At 40.6% G+C, this 23,011-nt stretch overlaps 1 protein-coding gene across 1 annotated transcript; it reads right to left on the bottom strand.

Moving 5' to 3' along the window:
- Window positions 1-10,820: 10,820 nt before the first annotated feature.
- LOC140240122 (F-box/WD repeat-containing protein 2-like) lies at window positions 10,821-22,448 on the bottom strand. The gene is made up of 6 exons (XM_072319933.1): window positions 22,378-22,448; window positions 18,737-19,258; window positions 16,758-16,960; window positions 15,634-15,828; window positions 14,767-14,908; window positions 10,821-10,848 (listed from the first exon to the last, which is right to left on the bottom strand). The coding sequence occupies exons 2-6, from the start codon at window positions 19,045-19,047 to the stop codon at window positions 10,821-10,823; spliced, it is 879 nt and encodes a 292-aa protein (XP_072176034.1). The 5' UTR covers window positions 19,048-19,258; window positions 22,378-22,448.
- Between the last annotated feature and the right edge of the window lie 563 nt (window positions 22,449-23,011).

Here is a 23,011-nt window from a genome sequence, read left to right as displayed (position 1 = left end):
TCACATACTACCTAGGGGTGTTCCAGAGGGTCCAACCGACCACCCCATGCAGGCAAACCTTTTCTGCGGGGTGGGTTGAACGAAGTCATTTTTTCTGGGTCGCTGCGCCTGGACTACGGGAACGGGGGATGTTTTCGGGGGAGAGGGTGAGTTGCAGGGACGTCACCAGCTTTTTTTTCAAGGGGGCGGGGGTGCGTTTTGACAGTAAATGTAAACTGTGAGATTTTTTTTTATTTGATTTATTGGATCCTGTGTCATCATGTACATTTACACATACTCAATATATGTACATACATGTGATTGTATACATGCACGAATCTTTCGCTATACAAGGACTATACGGGGGTACATTATGTGACGGTGTGAGATCCTCGACGATGATCAATTTCGCTCCTTCAGTGCGGAGGGTGTGGGAGGGGGATACCCCCTCCCACGGTGGGAACTTTTTGTAAAAACAAGAGTGTAAAAGTCGCGTTTATAGAGCATAGTGAAAATTAAAATAATATGAAGGACTATTACGGGGATACATTATGTGACGATGTGAGATCCTCGGCGAGGGAGCGAAGCAACCGAGCGGGAGAGGGTGTAGGAGGGGGATACCCCTTCCACGGAGGGACTTTTTGTAAAAAGAAAAAAAAAGGAGAATTGCATAACAATTAAATGCGAGCGAGCGGAGCGAGCGAGCTTGAAAATTTTGATATTTTACAATCCCAAACTGCGGTTTGTAGCTATATTTTTTCGCTTTGTAAATGAAGGGGGGGGGGCGCGCACCGGGCGCAAATGCTGGCAATTACTGGCATCAGCATGAGGATAATGGCATAACGATTAAATGCGAGCAAGCGGAGCGAGAGAGCTTGAAAATTTTGACAAATTTACAGTCCAAAAACTTCCATTTGTACCTATATGTCTTCGCTTTGAAAATTAAGGGGGGCGCACAGGGCGCAACTGCTGGCAATTACTGGCAATAATATCAGGAGAATGGCATAACAATTTAATTCGAGCGAGCAGAACGAGTGAGCTTGAAAATTTTGACACAGTCAAAAAACTGCCGTTTGTATATATATTTTTTTCGTTTTCGAAATTAAGGGGGCGCACCGGGTGCAACTGCTGGCAATTACTGGCAGCAACGTCAGGAGAACGGCACAACGATTAAATGCAAGCGAGAGAAGCGAGTGAGCTCGAAAATGTTGGCATTTCACAGTTTAAAAAAAAATGTCGTTTTTAGCTACGCATCTTTTCGCTTTGAAAATTAAGGGGGGGGGGGGCACCGGGCGCAATTGCTGGCAATTACTGGCAGTAACATCAGAAGAATGGCAAGGCGATTAAATGCGAGCTAGCGGAGCGAGCGACCTTGAAAAATGTGACAATTTACTGTCAAAAAAACTTCCGTTTGTAGCTATATTTCTTCGCTTTGGAAATTAAGGGGGGCGCACAGGGCGCAACTGCTGGCAATTACTGGCAGCAACATCAGGAGAATGGCATAACGATTATATCGTCTGTTTCACTTCAGTCAATCAATTTTCCTTACAACGTTTCTGTTACCCCAATGTTCCACAATTATGTTTTCTCAATTTACTTTGTTTTGATTATGCAACCTTATTCTGTTACCGAAGGAAGTGAAATGTTTATGTTCTTTTCGAAAAATGAAATAAAGTTTGAATTGAATTGAATTGATTAAAATGCGAGCGAGCTTGAAAATTTTGACATTTTACAGTCTAAAAACTGCCGCTTGTAGCTATCCTTTTCGCTTTGGAAATTAAGGGGGCGCACCGGGTGCAACTGCTGGCAATTTAATACTGGCAGCAACATCAGGAGAATGGCAGAGCGATTAAATACGAGCGAGCGGAGCGAGTGAGAGTGAAAATTCTGACATTTTACAGTCAAAAAACTGCCGTTTTTAGCTATAAATATGTTGTTTTCGCTTTGGAAAATAAGGGGAGGGGGGCGGTGCGCCACTGGTAGTCAAGGATGTCGGTTTATTGTTCATGATTGGGGGAGGTATGACCAGCGAGTGGGCGTTGAAGTGACCAAGCGGGGGAAGGATTTCCAAAATCTGCACTTTAGAGCATCCCCTAATTGTTTGTGTTTGTGTGTGTTGGAAAAGTTGGGAAATAGCCCGTCAAGTCTTATTATTGGCAATGCAAGGCATTTTGATATAGACTATTGTATTGCAACTGATTGACAAATTGCCCTACATCGACGTAAATAAGCACTGAATTGATCAGTGTCTTAGTAGTAGCCATGATAAAAAATCATGGGCGTACATACTCGAGCAGGATTCGAACCTACGACCTTCTGATCACCGGACAGGCGTCATCTCCACTAGACCACCGAGCTTTCGCCCGACAGCAAGTGTTGGTTCTAATCCTTATAGCATGCAGCGGGTACTGCTTTGTTATTCAAATTCATGAAATTCTTCCGTCGAGATGTTTTCATTGCAACTGATTGACAAATTGCCCTACATCGACGTAAATAAGCACTGAATTGATCAGTGTCTTAGTAGTAGCCATGATAAAAAAATCATGGGCGTACATACTCGAGCAGGATTCGAACCTACGACCTCCTGATCACCGGACAGGCGTCATCTCCACTAGACCACCGAGCTTTCGCCCGACAGCAAGTGTTGGTTCTAATCCTTATAGCATGCAGCGGGTACTGCTTTGTTATTCAAATTTATGAAATTCTTCCGTCGAGATGTTTTCATTGCAACTGATTGACAAATTGCCCTACATCGACGTAAATAAGCACTGAATTGATCAGTGTCTTAGTAGTAGCCATGATAAAAAATCATGGGCGTACATACTCGAGCAGGATTCGAACCTACGACCTCCTGATCACCGGACAGGCGTCATCTCCACTAGACCACCGAGCTTTCGCCCGACAGCAAGTGTTGGTTCTAATCCTTATAGCATGCTATACATACTATTGTATGTAAAGCAACAATCAGTGATCTAGCTTTGATATAACGAAGTGTAAGGTACAGAGATGTAATTCTACATCACATTGCGCAACATTACAGCGACTCTTTGCCGTTCGGATGTTCTGAGTACACTGCTCCATCCTGCCTATCATTCAGAATGCCAACCAGGAATCACGATGAATCACAATCTTTTGTCCGCTCCGGGCTTTTTGAACAATGTTTCACACTATTGATACCTCTTTAATTATGGTTAAAAGAAATCTTAGAGAAAAAAATGATAATTTCTTGCTCACCCTTTCATGTCAATTTCAAAAGCAGTTTACTAACCCTTGAATTACCATTTTGATATTTTTTTTTTAACCAGCGGATGGGGGGGGGGGGGGCACGTGCCCCCCCCCCCCCACCCCAGTTACGCCACTGATTGGAGACCTATAACGGGGGAAGGGGTGGGGGGGTATCTTCCTCCCATGCGATGGAGCTTTTGCTTTTTCTGAATTGATAATCCGTTGCACAATGAATGAAATATTACGTATACAGTACGGTCGATAGATAGTAAATACTGTATGTATAATGCATCAGTGCTGCCAGATCCGGGGTGCGATTGTTTTTGTTTGTTTGTTTGTTTTTTGTTTGTTTGTTTGTTTGTTTGTTTTTTGTTTTGTTTTTTCCCCCTGGTGCAAAATAAAAATAAAAATTGAATAAGAAAAAGAAAAACCAATTATTTAGCGTCCGGCGTTGAGGTCGCTCGCAGATTGAAGCACCCTGACACTCCCCCCCCCCCCCCCCCCCTGGTGACGCCCATGAGTTGCCCTATCGGGAATAGCCCTGGAGGTAAGTTGTTCGGGGCTAGCCCTGCGATTGCCCTGGAGGGTAACTGCGCTGGTAAAGTGGAAGATTGCAGTGGTAATTCCCCAGGGTATTTATCGGGAAGTAGTTGTTATACCAGGGGTACTAATGCGGGAAGTAGTTATCCCGATTGTAGTGCAACCTTCGTCATTTGTCGGTGTTAGACACTGTGTTGTCACGGAAACAGTATTTTCAGAAAAAAAATACCAGAGTTTTGCTCCATTCGTCAGGTTTATGCATTGAAATTTTGGTGAGGACAATCATTTCTAAATAAGCTGAACATATCTTTGATCATCGTAGGGCAATGTGTTGCCGTTGGGTGGTACTATAATGACAAGTTTTTTTTTTTTGTTTTTTTTTCTGAAAGAACATAAATCCAATTACCAGTTTTGCTGGATGAGCTAACACCATCGGGTCAGGGTGGGGCATCGGAAATATTCAGTGATTGTTTAAGTTGTATTTGTCTTTGAATTCACTGTTTTTTTTGTTGTTGTCGTTGTGATGATGTTTTATTTGATAGTGCTATCTGGGGGTAGTCATCTGTGGGATAGTTATCCAGGAGCAGTTATCCCGGGGGTAATTATCCGGGGGTAGTTATCCGGGGGTAGTTATCCAGATCCAAGGGGTAGTAATTATGGGGTAGTTTTCCAGGGGGTAGTGTTCCTAGACCCCAAATGTCGATAAACAGCTTGTCACCTTGATTTCTTGTCCTAAACAAATTCCAACCACTCGTTGACTTGTCTTTTTGTCCGCAACAAGTCGACTTTTCTGTTCCACTAACTAACTCGGCATTTTGTCTTCTCGTCCAAAACAAGTCGACTTGCCGAGTTTGAACAACTCGTTTTCATGTCTTCTTGTCCAAAACAAGTCGACTTGCCGAGTTTCAACAACTTGTCATTTGACGTCTTGTCCCAAGCAAGTCGACTTGCCGAGTTTCAACAACTCGTTCTCATGTCTTCTTTTCCCAAACAAGTCGACTTCCCGAGTTTCAACAACTCATTTTCATGTCTTTTTGTCCAAAACGAGTCGACTTGCTGAGTTTCAACAACTCGTTATCATGTCTTTGTGTCCCAAACAAGTCGACTTGCCGAGTTTCAACAACTTGTCATCTTGACTTCTTGTCCCAAACAAGTCGACTTGCCGAGTTTCAACAACTTGTCATCTTGACTTCTTGTCCCAAGCAAGTCGACTTGCCGGGTTTCAACAACTTGTCATCTTGACTTCTTGTCCAAAGCAAGTCGACTTTCCGAGTTTCAACAACTCGTTATCATGTCTTCTTGTTCCAAACGAGTCGATTTGTCGAGTTTCAACAACTCGTTATCATATCTTCTTGGCACAAACAAGTCGACTTGCCGAGTTTCAACAACTTGCCGTCTTGACTTCTTGTCCCTAACGAGCCGACTTGCCGAGTTTCAACAACTTGTCATCTTGACTTCTTGTTCCAAACGAGTCGACTTGCCGAGTTTCAATAACTTGTCATCTTGACTTCTTGTCCCAAGCAAGTCGACTTGCCGAGTTTCAACAACTTGTCATCTTGACTTCTTGTCCCAAGCAAGTCGACTTGCCGAGTTTCAACAACTCGTTATCATGTCTTCTTGTTCCAAACGAGTCGACTTGCCGAGTTTCAACAACTTGTCATCTTGACTTCTTGTCCCAAGCAAGTCGACTTTCCGAGTTTCAACAACTTGTCATCTTGACTTCTTGTCCCAAGCAAGTCGACTTGCCGAGTTTCAACAACTTGTCATCTTGACTTCTTGTCCAAAGCAAGTCGACTTGCCGAGTTTCAACAACTTGTCATCTTGACTTCTTGTCCCTAACGAGTCGACTTGCCGAGTTTCAACAACTTGTCATCTTGACTTCTTGTCCCAAGCAAGTCGACTTGCCGAGTTTCAACAACTTGTCATCTTGACTTCTTGTCCAAAGCAAGTCGACTTGCCGAGTTTCAACAACTCGTTACCATGTCTTCTTGTTCCAAACGAGTCGACTTGCCGAATTTCAACAACTTGTCATCTTGACTTCTTGTCCCAAGCAAGTCGACTTGCCGAGTTTCAACAACTTGTCATCTTGACTTCTTGTCCAAAGCAAGTCGACTTGCCGAGTTTCAACAACTTGTCATCTTGACTTCTTGTCCAAAGCAAGTCGACTTGCCGAGTTTCAGCAACTTGTCATCTTGACTTCTTGTCCAAAGCAAGTCGACTTGCTGAGTTTCAACAACTTGTCATCTTGTCTTCTTGATCCAAGCAAGTCGACTTGCCGAGTTGCAATAACTCGGCTTCTCGGTATTTAACCTGTCTTCTCGTCTTCTTATCTCGTCATCTGGTTGGCACTTTTAAGCTTCCGTACGCATGTATTCAGTATTTCACAATCTCTTCGCTCTAATTTATTGTAATTCATGCTTTCCCCTTATTCTTTGCTGATATTGAACATTTAGATTTAACTTTACGAAGGTTTGTAGATCGTGGATCTTTTTGTTGTGAGGTGTATGTAATTTCTTTTTTTTTTTATCATTCTTTGGAGGGGAAAGAAGAGTCAGAGGGAAAGAAGAATAAAGAGGGAAAGTGAAATAAAACAAACGGCACGTACGCTCAGCATGCAGTAAGCTGTCTTTTTACCAGCATAGTTTTCATCATCACTACATATCAGACATCACTCAGATCATTTAGCCTTTTCCTATCAACATTAAGAAACACGCACAGTCCCTCGAGATAAAAACCGAGGAAAATAAATAACAAATACAAAGTATCAACACCTTCTAACACAAATATTTAGAAAAGACAACACACGTCGCTTCGATTCGAAAAAGTATTGCAGCAAAGCGGAGAAATCGCCGTTACGAGACACTTGAAAGAATTACGTTTAAATATTTCTAAGTATAAAGGGAACGGATAAAGTGATATAAAATGGAAGAAATCGAAGAAATAGAACGATAAGTTTAGTAGTAAGTAGGATTAGGCCCCAGCAAAAGTTTGCAGCACCGAAATAGGCGAAAGCTAAAATTAGTACACATTGGAAACTCTGTATTGCGACGAGATCCTTGGGATCGTCAATAAACGATACAAAACAAAGGAAATTAATTCATTTTGACCGGAAAATAGTTTGTTATAAGTATTCTGTTATGTGAGATCTCCTTTAACAATAGGCCTAGAAATACATCGAGTTTCCACGATTATACTCGGGAAGGAAAGTTCGAACGGTTTTCACCTGCACATATACTACAGTGCACATCAATACACGAACAGAAACTCACCTCTTCCTTGCAGAAAAATGATGCAATAACGTTACAAAAAAAACTAGAACCGGAATTTGTCAAAACTGACAAATTAGGTGATCCGATCTCTTCGAAAATCAATGATTTCAGTCCTGATCCCAATATTCATGACCATGCAGGTTTCATCTGTGTTGACGGGACATTGGCCGTGTGATGTTTGTATTCTCATTTTAATAGAAAAGGGAGTGAGACCTGTCATCTTTGGTACCGAATTCCGTACACACTAACGGAAATACAGAATGAAGTATATTTGACCTTTGACCTCACTTTGCACACCCAAGATGGCGTCTAAGCAAAAAGTTATTATTTTATGAAATGATTCTTGTAACATGGTCTTTGCGTGTGCAAAATATGGGAAAGGGAGGACATGTATTCACCAAGATACAGGATGAAACATTTATGACCTTTGACCCTAATTTACATACCCAAGATGGTGTCCGATCAAATAGTTGTTATTTTATGAAATAATGTACGTGACATGTACTAAACATGTGCAAAATATGGGATTGATAGCCATTGTTGTTGTTCATCTATTGCACAGAAAGTAGTATACAAAGAAAGAAAAATAAAGAAAAAATTATGTTATTTTATAGAAATTTGAAGGAGAAGCATAAAAAAATCAGAAAAAGATAAAGTAAGGAAAGGGAGATTAAGATTAACTAAAGAAAAAAAGAACAAAAGTGTTAAAAAAAAAAAAAATTGGCAGGGGTGAGCCTCGAACCAGGGACCTTAGGATTACGAGTCGGATGCGCTACGCAATGACCTATTTCATTCTCCATAGGCCCTGTGTATTAAGCAAAATGACGCTGCATCGAAGCCTCGTGCCATTTTCAACCCAGTTTTTCGACGTGATGCCGACATCGTATGAAAAAATGGAGGGCACACTCACGATAGCCCAAAGTCTCAGCTACAACATACTAAAATCTGGGAGAAATTCACCGAAGCATAAGTGAGCTAGTGCTCAAAAAAGAGAGTCATGTCAATTTTCACTGCCAGAAAAACTGCTCTCCCATAGAGATAACACGTAAACTGATCAAATTTGACAATATTACTTTCAATCCATTTTTACGAGGTGATGCCGTCATCCAATCAAAATGTTGTAATTATATTAATGAAAGATCATATATTAAGCTACAACATACTGAAATCTGGGTGTAAATTGGCAATGGATAAGTGAGATACGCTCAAGTGAACTTGAAATTTGTTGACGTCATTTTGAAAATTTACTTTTTTTTACTTTATAAAGAAATTTGATATCTTTTAATCATTTTGCCAGCATCGCCAACCCATGAAATAACATGTCCAACTCATCAGCTTTCAGAATATGTAAAGAAAATGGGGGGTTACCGTCCATCCTGACGATTAAAATCGGATTTAAAATTGGCGTTTTTTTGGCATCGTTGCACTGTATATCGCCATTGACGCGCGCGCGAAATTTCAACTTTGACGGGCCCGTATGACGTCATATTGAGTCGGATTGACTTGAAACTTGGTAGAAATATTCCTTGACATTTCAGGCATCCGATTAGTGTAAAAAACCGGGAAATTTCCATTGCATATGAGCTGTGTGTGCGAATATGTGCGCGCGCGTACGCGTCCGTCCAATTTTTTCAATTTTTCAAAAAATGCTCCAAATGGTCTGAAACGTGTGCAAAAAAAATTTGAGCTCGATTTGAGCATACAAATATTTCAACGCGCGCGTACGCGCACGTTTTAAGAGAAAATATGAATTTTGAAAAAATGAGTAAAATGCGCATAATTTGAAATGTATGTGACGTAGATTTCATTGCAAAATTCTATTCCATTAATGAGATATGAATGAAAATGTGGTTTCATATAATGACGTCATAGTGACGTCACGGTCGACTAATCACTATGATTTTATTAGGAGGATCGTCTTTGGGACATGATACATGTATGGTATAATTTTGACATTGATAGGAAGAGGACTTTCAGAGATTACCTCTACACAACTTTTGCGGAGAAAGAAGAAGAAAAAGAAGAAGAACAAAGAATCAGTACAGATACAGAAGGTGATCCGAGAGGATACTCGGATCACCTAAAAAAACCACACACAACACTCTAAAAATCATTTCGTACTTGGGAGGCAAGGGAAAAGCGGAAGAAGTAGAGAAAAAGAAGCAGACATTGCACAACGGAGCGCTTCTACCCCGACTCAAAACGAAACAGGGTACTGTTTATAGTGGCAGCTGGCTACAGTGTGTAGCTTAGCTACTATACTCACGCTCTTCAGCCGGCCACACATGGGGATACCACGGCGATCGATGTAGACATCAGGGTCCGTAGGCGACAGAGATTCAGGCGCGCGAAGTTCCGTTCGGTGTACACAGTACGCAAGCATCGAATTGCATGTGCGCACACTATTCTACAATAGAAGATACGAACACACACACGTCGGGTACACACAGACACACACACATGCGGGCAACGTGGGCCGGCTGGAAAATGAAACATGTACAGTGTGTAGTCTATATTGCAATTGCAGCGCCAGTGTGTTATACTGCCCTCTTACGGGCAGTGTTTGAGATGTATGTTATATTGTTGTTGTACAACCTTCGCCCCTTTCGGCCGGCAGTTTGTGTTGCGTGAGCATAATAAAGATTGCTTAAACCTTAACTATTGTGACTGGTTATCCATCCCCGAACGATGTTCTTTTAATGGCGTGGTGGCAGCTACATGGGATCAAGTACCCTGCTCTTCCCTCATTACCGATGGATTTTATGCATGATATGGCAGCCAGTCGGTCGGCAAAACGTGTCGTGATAGGTAGTTATGGTTTGCTCGCATCTGCTGTAGTCCCATACATAGCCCTTGAATGGCTGTTCCCCGTCCCCTCTTGAGGCAACGACCTCGCACCCAGGCCCGAGAGAGAGGCCGCCCCTACCAGTACCAGTATTCTAACCAGAAGTACAATGTACCATGTACCTTACAGTGTTTGCGATTCTGAGTCAATTCAAATCAAAAGAAATGAAAGCAATGAATGGATGACTGAGGATGATTATGTCGGTCTTGATTATGATGATTTCTGTGACGATTATGATGATGAAAGTTATGACAGTTGTGATGAGCCCTTTGGGGACCCTAACCAACCTCGTCCCCATGAGGATCTAGTATTGCATGCTACTCGGTGTGATGGCGTCAATCCAAGTTCATGTAGCATTACTCCTCGTCCTGTCCCTATGTGTATGAGTAGTCTTGGTGTTAGTGAGTCCAGTCGTTCTAATGTTAGACATACAGTTCACAGTTGCCCAATCTGTCTCGTGGCCAATCGCCCGAACCAGCATCACATCAGTGATTGCTCATTCCTACCAGAGCATGAAAGAGATATCATTACATGTGCTCGCCAAGCGGCGTCCGTCCTTGGCTACTCTGATTCCCTGTGTCCATATGACAATTATCTGGATGATTATGATGAGCTAGATTCAGAATGTGATTTCTCAGAAGTTGATGAATGTTTTGATGATCTTCATGACAGTTTTTTGTCTACAGATATCGTCTGCTTGTCTGCTAGGGTATGTGTTGCTGATTCAGACTGTACTAGTCTTGGAGATGCAAAGGATATGTCAGATTTAGACAGGTCAATAGGGTTTCAAGACAATTCTTGCTGCTATAATCGTGGCTCATCGGAGTCGGATGAGTTCCACTTCCGGGTTGATCAGTCGCCACAGTCTCCAGTAGCTAGTCCCTCAGTGTTGCCTGAAAAGGCCTGTATGTCTCCCTACATTGATCTTGACCATGGCCAACAGAGTGTCCGCGTTACTCTTGTCAGCGGTTCTCCACAGAACTTGATTGGCTATTCAGTGTTTAAGAGTCTTGGAGGTGTTTTAATGGACTCTTCTGAGGCTTATTCAGTTGACCGTTCTTCACCGTATGCAATCATTGGAGGGACGTGCCTTACACTCACAAGAGATGGGAAGGCATTTCTCTTTGAAGGATTAGTTGTTGACTCTCCGGATGTTTTAGTTGAGGCAGGCATTCCGTTCATAGTGTTACACGACATTACCATCCGTCCCGCGAAGCGCCGCATCACAATTGGTGATGGACCTTCGTACACCTATGGTCCTGATCCTACACCAGAGGCAGATATTCGGCTGTCCCGTACGCCTTCAATGTCTCTCAGCCTTCCCCGGTACAACCCACCTTCATCCATCCCTGATGATGTGACCGAACCTTCACCAGCCAGCAACTGTCACCACCAAGGCATAGGCCTACGCCCCTGTTCCCAGGACGCTGAACCTGCACGTCAGTGTCTAGCCCAGTCTGAGCTAGCCATCATTCGCACCCCTGAGATGAATGGCACCATCCCTGATGTCACTGATGATGATTCCTGTGATGCCCTAGCCACACCTCGTCATCTCTGTGGCTGGCCAGCATGTCAGCCATCTTCAGATGTCAACCAGTGTTCCTTGGACACCTCACCCCCTGATGAGCTTCCTGTGGATGTTCTAAACATCAGTGTTGGTAGCACTACCACTCCTCATCGACACAGTGGGCCCCCCGACCATCCTCGCATTATCAAGATCAATGACCCTCCTGGGCGCCCCCCAGATGCATCCAGTGAACCCCGTGCCTTCACCAATGCCTCCACTCCTGGAGGTACATCTCGCTTTCCTCGGGGCGAGAAGATTACTGCCCGTCGTCTTCATCTTACCACACCTGTGATGTCTCCAACCCCAGACATTGCTCCTCACCCTCAACCAGGTCACTACACGTGCTTGCATGTAGGACCCCCTCCTGGTCGTCCTCCAGACATTGACTGTATATTCAGAAGCTCCCTGATAATTGATAACCCCCATTTTTGACCTCAGCTACCAGATGTTCCTGGACTCTGACTTGTGAATTGAATTGTGTGCCACATGCCTGCTTTCTTTTTATAAGTTTGTTAAGCCACTATATTTGTGTAAACAGGTAATAGGATAAATGGATTGTTGTTGATTAAATAATGTAGGATTTTTAAGGTTATCGGTTATTTTTTATCATTATGTATAATGTACATGTGAAATTAGTGTTTAGAAGTGAGACAAAAAAAGTGTGCTGTATAAGTTTGTGATCTGTTATGTTTTATTTGCAAGGTAATATTGTAAACTTTAGTTGATAATTATGTTAGTTATATTGGAATTTTTGTTTATAATGGGTGAAGTTTGTGTGAATTGTGTATAGTTCTGTAATTTTTGATATTTTGGTATTCTGAGATTTAAAACTGGCACTCTGAGATTTAAAATTCAGGTTCATTTTTTGTTTGTTTGTTTTGTGATTGTATGAAATCTATGCACAGCATGCATTTTTCCTTTTTGAGCATCTTATATTACAAAGTTGCTAATATTTTTGTTCTGGTCTAAAGTGTTTTGTATTGATTCTGATTCATGTCATGTACGAAGACAGTGCATGTATAGCTGTATATTGTTATTGGATGCAAGTACATGTTGTAGTACATACATCATGTAAGCAGAAAGTTGACTTGCACATAGCAATTTGTGCAAATCTGAATAACGTACTGTATACCGTTTTATGTGTGCAGCATACACATGCTGGTTTTGACAGCAACTCAAGTATAAGTCAGCATTTTTATGTTTGTGTTTTTGCCTTTCAGTTTGCCCAGTGTGTATGATTCTTTGAGTCATTTCCTATGTCTTATGTCAAATACATGTTGCACACATTTAGGAGAGGTGAGATTTTTACATAAGTATGTATGATGATAATTTGTCATTATATGAAGTTTATATGATATGCATGGTAACACATTGTACATGGCATATACAATGTAGTTTTGATGGACCTTATGTAGCTCATTCTCCCCCTTTTGATATGTAAGAATCATGTGTCAGGTCATATTGTATGGAGTGACGTCAATGTTGGAGTCCGTTTTTGATACACTTGAAGGACAAAATATGTTTCGGAAGTTTGAGTATGTTTTTAAAAGTGTAATACACCGTACAGGTGAATTTGATCTCTGCGTTTTTCTGATACCAATGTATATTGTAATTAGTTTTTATATACATGTACAGTACATCTTTTACTGGATGTATCGTTGTCAGTTGTTTCGTTTGGTATATGCCAAAGGGTTGTAGTAATAACTCACATCATAAGTTAATGATGACATTAAGGTTTTGATATTGCTTCATCAGATGGGTGGCTATTTTCAGCGGCTTTCATTCACATGCGTGTCTTATTCATAACGATTTGAATACATGTATCAGGCATTATTATGAACACACCACATTGTTGTTTTCAATGCCATGTTGCTTTCATTTGATTTATCTAGGGATTTTCGTCTTTACGCTTTTACAGGCTATGTTGATGTTTATTTGGTTCTAATGTAACAACATTGTGTGTGGTGTGTATGTGCTTTAAGACTGTAGAGGAAAGACAGCTATAGTGTAGTGTTTATGTACACTCGTTCCAAATCCCAGCATATGTTAGAAGATAATTGATTACAGCTGTATGTGCTGTGTTTAACAGTGTTGTAACAAAAGAGTGAATGAGAGTGGGGAGACCATGGTACTTACATGGTACGTAGGCCTACAGTAGTAGTGTTTCATATTGTGAGAAAAGGTAGAAAGTGAGGTAGCTACATGTGTTTGTATGATATTTGATAGTTGACATTGTGAAATATTTTCTGTTTCATTTACACCGTAAAGTAGTTTGTTTTATTAAGTGTTGTTTTATGATTGGTAGAAGATGTTTGTACAGGGTATGTATGAGGTTGTACATGTATAGCATAGGTTATTGGTATTTTTGTATGGGCATGATTCTGATTGTTGATCCAGTGAGTAAGTACTGTATGATAGCAGTGCTTATCATAGTGTAATGTTGGTGTTTCATATTAGTTGGGTGTCAGTCAGTCCATACAAGTTTCTAGAGACCGTGTCTATATGGGGATAATGTTCGTATTAATGTTATCCAATCATTGAGTGTTCGTAATGTGGTCTAGCTATCCACATCATTAGTCAGAAGTTTGATTGGTTTAATTCCACACACATTCTTGGCATATTGAATGTATATGATTATTCCATAGCCAATGGTTTCCCATTGTGTTATGTAGAAGAAGACAGAAAGAAGAAAGTGATCACGCCAGTGTGTTATACTGCCCTCTTACGGGCAGTGTTTGAGATGTATGTTATATTGTTGTTGTACAACCTTCGCCCCTTTCGGCCGGCAGTTTGTGTTGCGTGAGCATAATAAAGATTGCTTAAACCTTAACTATTGTGACTGGTTATCCATCCCCGAACGATGTTCTTTTAATGGCGCAGGGATAAAAACTTCGAGCGTCAGGGGCCGCTCGCGCTCGTCAATATTGTGAGTGTGTACATAAACTATGATTCTGTCTTGCAACGTGAGGCTATACGGCAAAAAAACTTAAGGAGCCAGCCGGGCTTTTTTCATACATTTCTGGGGAGCCCGTAGCGATTCTGGGGAGCCAATGGTCCCCGGGCTCCCGCTAAGGTCGAGCCCTGAATACTTTTTGGGAGTTTCTAAAATGATACCCTCTTCAACATACCACTGTATTTACACAACTCTTCATTTAAAGCATGCAAATGGGATTCCCTACCTTTAAGCTACATCAGATCAATACCTGTCACAATGAATTGGGCAAGTATGATTGGAAAGTAGTCTACGACAGAGAGCATTAACACTTGGGCCAATCTTGTGGCTCTTTATTACAACCTGTCCACTGAGTCTACCCTAGAATGATTTGCTGAATGACCCTCACTACTTTACCTGGATCACCCAGTCAGAGTGACCACTCAAGGTGGCCAGGAAAGCACCCTGGGTCAGTCTCCACAGCTTGACTGTCTCATCTGCTGAGCCACTGACCAATAGATCCAAGTCATCATCATAGTCTATGCTGAAGACTAGGGGATATAAATCAAACAAAATCATATATTTACCTCAGGAACAACTCTTTGCTCTGAAGTGACCATCTACGGTAAATACTTGACCATGCTATTAAACAATGGACACCATGAATGATTATATACAGTGGTATAATATCAACCATCATTTTACCAAATACAATGTACAGTGGATTGAGATAGAAAGAAGGGGACCACCAGTTTTCTTGCATCATATCAAACTTTTGTTGCAATCAAACAAATGAACTGTAAAATCATTGAGCAGATGATGTGAGGCCTGAATTCTTACATCGTAGTAATTGGAATTTTGTTATAACCAAGTTCATTTTCACGTGAGTGCATAGTACACCACTGGTTATCACGGTCTAATTAGCCTGGAATTCACAAACAGAATCAGACATTCAAACAAAACGGATCATTCCAAAACACTATACAGTGTAGATAGATGCCTTACTGTACATGAACCACAGTGTTTCAGTTTTAGAACCATTCCTTAACTTCAAAATCCAGACAGTATGTATTAACAAAAACTACAAGGTCAAGATCAAGGTGGTGGCCTAATATTTAGCTTTCCTAGACTGATGGTGACAAATGTAATCTTTCTTTCAAGAGCTCTCTCACACACACAAACAAACGAATGCAGTAGTATTAATTCTCAGCTCATTTCACACTTGAAAAATTACAGCTGTAGCTGACACCATTCATGTCAAGTTTCAAAGACTCACCTGCTCCTGAATGTCCAGAGTATTGCTGTAACCTTTGACCTGTCCTCAAATCCCAGCATGCCACAGTGTTGTCAAATGATGCAGTGATGACCTTCAGGTCGTCAAACTTGATGTCGGCTACTGTGTGAGTCTGTAGAACTTTCAGACATTTCCCACTTGCTACATCCCACAGACGTACTGTCAGATCATCTGAGCCTTTACCAAAACAAAACACACAAAAAAAGAATATTAAAAGGAAATGTGCAAACATTACTATGAGCAGGTAGAAAAGATGCTAGGGACCTGTTTCATAAAGCTGTTCGTAAAGTTACAAAAGAATTTACAAATGACTGAAATATGAAGTGTCAATATGTGTACCTTTTTTTTGACAAAGTATGACTGTACGTCAATATTTCTATTTGGGCAAAAATACACTTTCAACTAAAAATGTGTGTTATTAAGAACGCCATTCTGCACACTTCCAACTTTAGTTATTGGAACTAACAATGCTTAGGAAACGCACTGGGCTTGCCATATTCAAGTCGTTCAAGTCGCAACTTTACGAACAGCTTTATCAAACAGGGCCACATAATTATTCAAATTAACACCAAATGGAAAATTCCTGATGTCTGCGGTTCAGGAAGAGAGCGTAGAAGTACAATGAACTTATCTTTTATCATGACTTGGTGGAAGAGGCTAATATTTAGTCAAATGTAGATCAAAACAGAAGACTTGCTTTGTGGTTAGTCAAACTTTGCAAGGATTAATACTGCTAAAGAATGAATCACATTGTCGAGATAATGTTTCAAAGGTCTTCTGTGGACTTTGTGAGAATTCAGTCTGCATACAGTCTTCACACTTTGCTCACTGCGGGGACACAGATCAAGACTTGTCATTTATTGGTGGTCATGATTTCAGGATTCCATGATATTTGTTCCAGCGAGACTGCCTTCTATGAAATGTCTGCACACTAAGCCAAACCTAAATTCTGCCCACAAACATAACCCTAACCCTACACCCAATCCTCGCATCAAACAAAACCTAAAACCCTATCACAACCCTAACCCTAACCCTAAGTCCTTGGAGAAAATAAGACCAGAGCAATTGTCGCAGGAGCAAATATCGTGTCACCATTCCATGCCTACCTGATGCCACTTTGCCATCTCTGTAATGCAAGGAGTACACCCTGGCTGTGTGACCGTGGAGAGTGGTGCTGTCAAAGGCCGATCCATCTCGCAGCTGTTTCAACCGCCACAAGGCTTCCTGGTACACACTCTTCCAGTGAAGTCCGTTCTTGACTCCTCCTCCTCGCTGCTCTTCATCCTCTGGCACCTGGATACCAAGCACCCTGAGGTGAACAAAAAAAAAAAAAATGCTCACGTGATGCCTACTTCCTCAATGGTGCAAAACGAACCCAGTAAACATGCATAGTGTATTTACAACTCTTAATCTTACGCCTAGTGTATTTCATATTAGTCTGGTAAAACTTTAAACACACAGTTGAAGAAGACAGTATTGTAACATGCAAAAAAGTATTTTTTTTTTTTTTTTTTGTAAAAGGAGTTTAACAACAGTAACAGATTATGGTAAATTTTTGGAGCATTCTCTGAGACTCATAAAAAGTAATGACCTTTTGAATGTTGGCAGGCCATCTGAAATAGTATTTGTGACCCAGCATCACAAAACCAACAAAAAATCGCCACATATGGATTTTTAGTTTAGGACAAATTCTTAAAGAGCAAACTCTAAGCTTTAAAATGATGTATAACCCAATTCAAATGGACTCCCCTAACCTATCTAAATACTAGAAAGAAAGCACACACTCTGGAAAAGTGTGAACTGAGAAAAGATATGTACAGTACTGGTTGAGGTGGGGATTCGTGTTTTGAACATTCCTAAGTGAGATAACGAAAAGCCTTTTATGAAATATGAAAGAGCATGTAATTTTAAGAAGGATTCAACATTTATTTGATGAAAATTGGTTTTCAAAAGGCTGAGATATCCAAAAAAAGTGCTAATAATAAAAGGCGACATGCCACAACTTAGGATTTCTTTGTTTCACCTTGTTTTTGGATATCTCGGCCATTTCAAAACCGATTTCCATCGAATAAACTTTTGGTACCCCTAAGAACTGCATGCTCTTTGGCATCTCATAGAGTGGTTTCTGAATATCTCGCAAAACGTTAAAAGCTAAATCCTCACCTCGACCAGAACTGTACACACCCTTTAAGTACAAGGTCTATTCAAGCGCTTAATCTTTTTCAAGCCGTGCTAGCTGTGCAATGAAAGGGACAAAACAGAGGAAGTAAACCACGGGAGCAACAACAATGAAAGGATTATCAGATTATAAAGCTGAATTTGAGCATGTTCTATTAACACATTCTGTCCATGATTAATGCCAACTTTCAAAGCAGTACAGTTATCTTTTCAAAAGTTATTGGACATGAAAGTGAAGAGTGTGTAAAGCATTTTCAAGAAATGAAAAGGGGACTCTAAGACATACCTGATCATTCTATTCTCTCCCAAAATGGGTTGTAGAAAAACTGCTGAAAACACACTTTCCCATTCATGTTATGGTCCCAAACTTAAGAATAATGTAGAAGAAGGATCACTCTTTCAGAAAATATCAAAAACTCAAGATTGACTTGGTTGACCCGTTTCACCTTTTTTTGACTCAGTCCTCACGTAAAATCAAGGGGTGCGACTTTTTGTGCATTTTGTGATGCACGGTCACATTTAGTGAGTATCCGGAATTGAGCACAGGTTTTGTGACAATGTTTGCGTAAATGGGTAATGTTACTTTACCCTCTAGCATCTACAGGGTCTTTACAAAGTCATCCCAAAGCACTGAATGAAGTTTCATTCAAAGTTCACATTATTTTGCATGGTTTTATAAACATTAATGGCAAATCTATGCAGATTAATTGAAGAGTACAGGAACCACAAATTATACAAAAGACACACATATTATACTTCTGTATTTCAACACCCTATGCGTACAAAGGCACAAGATCAAAGGGATTGGAGAGAAACATGCAGATGCACAAAGGGTGACCATAGGTAGTGGTGATATTGTAAAGGGGGTACAGGTGGTCAAAAGGTTACAGAATTCAAACACAGACACCTGCAAGCTTGCTGCCAGGCCTCAGTGCACTCAGTGACCATCTTATTCCAGTGATGGCTGACCCTACAGCAGTGGCCTAGCGAGATGGGGTCCAGCCATGAGAGCAGGTAGCTGGCCAGCTCCTTCGGCAGCAGCCGAAGGAAGTCGCGCTTGAGGAGACCCTCCAGTTTGGTGGAGAGGTGCCGGAGCTGGACGTCTCCGCATGAGGCAATGAGGCGGTCTAAGGTGGCACATCGCTGCCCATCAGTCAGCTCGTGAACAAAAGTCTTTTCAGTCTGGGCCTGCCACTGCTCAAATTCTGGCCAATCCATTGGTTTACATGTGTTGTGGCTCACTTGTGTATTTGATCATTTTAGCATGAATAAACTGGTCTCTTTTCCTTTCCTCTTCTTGTCTAATTCCTGCAAAGTTTGCAACAATGCAATTTGAGAGGACAGCCTTGGATCTCCTTTCCCCACAGAATGGAACTCATATCAGTCTGCACTTTGTACAGTACTTCCACTCAATTGGTGGCTTTGAGATCTACAAAAATATTCAAAAGGGAAATAGAAATGAAAAGTTATTGTGTCAGTGATATCAAAGTAGATTTCGACAGTCGACTAAGACACAAAATTGACAAGATTTTCATAAAAATTCTGTTCATTCTGATAGATTTGAAGAAATCTGTAACTGAAACCTGACATCAGCACACATACATTGTAGATCCTAAATGTCTGTTCAAAAATATGTGTTGCACAAAGTCTAAACATCTGTAGAGCTACACTGTACTGTATATTAAACTTGCATAAAGGTTTATCTGTGAATCTTTTTGCCTTTTAAAGTTTTCTGTCATGTTACTGTTGTTTTTTTATTCTTACCAGGTCAATAGCACAATCAGGGTATGCAATTGTGTAACAGGGCAAAAATGAAAAAACTTGGTGAAAATGCTTTTTTTGTTGTTTGTTGTAGCTGAGTGTTCAAATTTTCATTTCATGTAAAGAAAGAGTCAAAATTTTGCATTAAACTGCGCATAAATTAGCATTTAAATTGGGGTGTCGAATTACATTGAAATGACTAATATATTGGAAAAATTCATTAAAAAAAAGGAGAATGCTTTTTTCATCTGATATTGCTGTTAGATATTCCTGATAAATATCCCTTTCATTCACCACCAGCACATAGCCATGACATATCACAAAATATGAATGAATTTCATATTTTCACTTCTCGAAATGGATGATCAATTTTGTAGGCATTATTTTGAATTCAAATAAAACCACTTTTACATATTTTATCATATTTCACTTTTGCCAAAGAGTGAAGAGGCGAAACTTTCAGGAATAGGTAACAGACATATAGTGGCCATTATTACAAATTTTTATGAAATTAGGGCTGGTACTTTGGAAGATATTATATTTTTCATCTAAAAAATTATCTGTACAGTTTGACCTTGAATGTGCGCACAGTGTTTGGATCAATTCTCATATTTGTAAACACAGATAGAAGAATGAATGTGAGATTTATGATGACTTGAGTTGATATCCAAGCTGTGACACTCAAACAATGACATATTAAGCCAAAATACTATGTTTTTGCTTATGATATCTTTAGAAATTGAACAAGCATTGAAATATGAACACGGAACACTTATCATATGACCTTCATGCAGTATTACATGGGCGTGTATCGGTCTTATTTATGCTCAGCAATTTGTAAAAATATAAAAAAATAAGTTCCTATTGCTCAAATTTGCTAAAATTTTCACACAATAGATTTCTACATATGTACAATTCATGGTTAAAAAAACAAGGATATTCAATAAGGGGAAAAGATTCTTTAAAGTAGTCAAATCAGGATATACCTAACTGAAAGTACTGAAAAACGGCTGCACTTATTTTACTCAGCATTTGAAAATGGCTCAAAACTCAAAACTGGCTGAACATTTATTGGCAAACAGCACACCATATTGTAGTGTGTCTTCAGTACTTTCAGGAAAAGCGAAAAAAATAAGCTGTTTCTCCATGTATAGCTGTACAGCATGGGTTAAAAGGTCACAATGTCACAAAAATAAGCCAGCATTACACTCCTACCAGGATGGGACTTCAGACCTTATAACTTTCTCCAGCTGAAAGAACCACTGTTTTTTATTGCATGCAAGCAATGCCAGGAAAAAATCCATTAATTTGATACCAAACACATAGGGGTAGACTTAAAATATGGACCTCAAATCTTGATTTTACGTAAGTTGTAAAACGCTTTTTTTGACGCATTACGTGGGTTTTGGGGGACTTTTTGGTAATTAATCTTTAATAATTAACAGTAAATGAGAAGAAATTAGCTATTGTCTTACCACATGTGATTACTGATGTCTTGGCATGCTGCATGTGAATTTTTAAGTCAGTTGGTGCATTCTTTTAGAAGTTACAATTTTTTAAAGTGAGAAAGTCATGATTGCATACCCTGATTGTGCTTATCACCACCATTAAAATATGAAACAGCAGACTACCACCACACTTAATGACTTACACATGTAGCTGTACCTGCACACTCTATCAAAACTTTCCGGGTGGCTGTTTGATATTATATCTATAAATAGAAAGATGTACTGTACAATGTAGCCCACTGCTAGATTCCACTTCCCGGCTAACTAACCAGTAAACCGCAAGCAGCACGCAGCACCCATCACAGTATGCTCCAGCTCTCTGACTCTAGTATCACTTTTTACTGTAGCGTAGGCATGGCATGGAATGGTAGGCCTTCACACTTTGATAATGGTCAGGCATATAAATAATGCACTAACTTGTTAACTGTGACGAGCCAAGCCCGAGCGCTTCGCGTTTGGGTCCTCAATACAACTGTGTGAAGGAGTGCCCCAGGGTTAATAACCGATAATGCACAACCGAACCATAACCACATGTTGATGTATTTTCACTGTCGGCTTATGACCAGGAGACCACACATGCACCCCATTCGAGCTAGGCGGTCGAGTAGGCCTACTACGGTACAGCTAGACAGCATTACCCCAGAGTAAGCATTAGAGCCCGTCTACACCCATTATCGTAGTGATTACAACAACCAGAATCAATTCTTCAGTGCTTGTCTTATTAATCTTTTCATTCTATTAGTTCTGCTATTGGACAACTTCCTCACAGTTTAGTAAAGTTCATCGGGTAGGCTACTACCACATCACTTGACAGAAAGATCGGTCTGTATCTGGTCGTCGGGGAAATGTTCCACGGAGACTGCGTCTGGCTTCACGGATCCCCTCCTACGGAGGAGAGCGATAACGTCAAAAAATAAAAGACTCCAGCTCCGGACAGACGGATCTTTCTATCTACCACATTACCTAGTAATAGTATTCACGTACACGTAGATTGTCTACCTAACTACACGTAGCCGCGACAAAACGCGCGTTTTGTCGCGGCTGCGTGTAGTTAATTGTCTACCGTACGTACAACGTAGAGTCAACAAGGTAAAATTTTATAGTAAACTGCAGTTTACCACTTTATAAAACTATACGTAAATATACACATATGGGACCGTCAACTAGAAATGGCAGGGTTAAAGACCCATTTGCATTTGTTAATCAGGATTTCAAAGGGATAAAATAACATATCACAGAGCAATACAGCCTCAAACACAAAATCAAACAAGTGACATACCAAAAATGTGGCTCCTTTACGGTCAAATGTGGTAATTTTTATCAGCAGGTCTCTGGAAAATTAGCTGCCTACATGTAGCCTCGCTCGCTCGGCTTCTGACGGAGAGATGTTGCGATTGCTTTTCAAGAAGACGCACTTAGGTTGTACGAAATTAATCCAGCTCAGTTGCACTCGAGCGCGCTGTAGCGCTAGCTAGCTAGCTGCTCTGCCCGCGCAAGCAACGCGGGCAGAGCTGGAGCTGGCTGGCTCCATGGAAAAGGATGAATCTCTGGAAATCTGATCGCAGAGAATAAACAAAACAACACAAAACAAAAAAAAAAAACACAAAAACGATGATAAAACTACAAATTAGTGCTGATGTTGCATAGCTAATTATTGTTCGGATACTGCGGTGTAGTAGGAGATTTGTGAGGTGTGGTTTGCTGTTTTTTTTTTTTTTTTTTTTTTTTTTTTGGGGGGGGGTTGTTTTGTTTTGTTTTGTTTTTTCCGCTTGCCAGCCGATTTGGAGAGAGAATTGACATTGGGTCAATCCCCCAACTCCCCTTGATCCGCCCCGATGGCGCTGGTCCTGGTAGTGTTGTTCTTTTAATCCATTTGTAGGCCTATAGTAGTGATGTGGGTAGCCCGAGCGACT

Source organism: Diadema setosum, chromosome 16 (genome assembly GCF_964275005.1).
Source record: "Diadema setosum chromosome 16, eeDiaSeto1, whole genome shotgun sequence".
Classification (NCBI taxonomy): domain Eukaryota; kingdom Metazoa; phylum Echinodermata; class Echinoidea; order Diadematoida; family Diadematidae; genus Diadema; species Diadema setosum.
Note: the sequence above shows the minus strand (reverse complement) of the source record. Positions and strands in the feature narration are given on the sequence as shown.

What these genes read in the sequence shown, in the direction of transcription:
- LOC140240122 (XM_072319933.1), bottom strand. Translation starts at nt 19,047, where the DNA reads ATGGATTGGCCAGAATTTGAGCAGTGGCAGGCCCAGACTGAAAAGACT. An exon ending in GCCTGGCAGCAAGCTTGCAG is followed by an intron (nt 16,961 to 18,736) that starts GTGTCTGTGTTT and finishes TGTTCACCTCAG; the next exon opens with GGTGCTTGGTATCCAGGTGC. An exon ending in TGGGTGATCCAGGTAAAGTA is followed by an intron (nt 10,849 to 14,766) that starts GTGAGGGTCATT and finishes AACACTGAATAG; the next exon opens with CCAATCAAGTTCTGTGGAGA.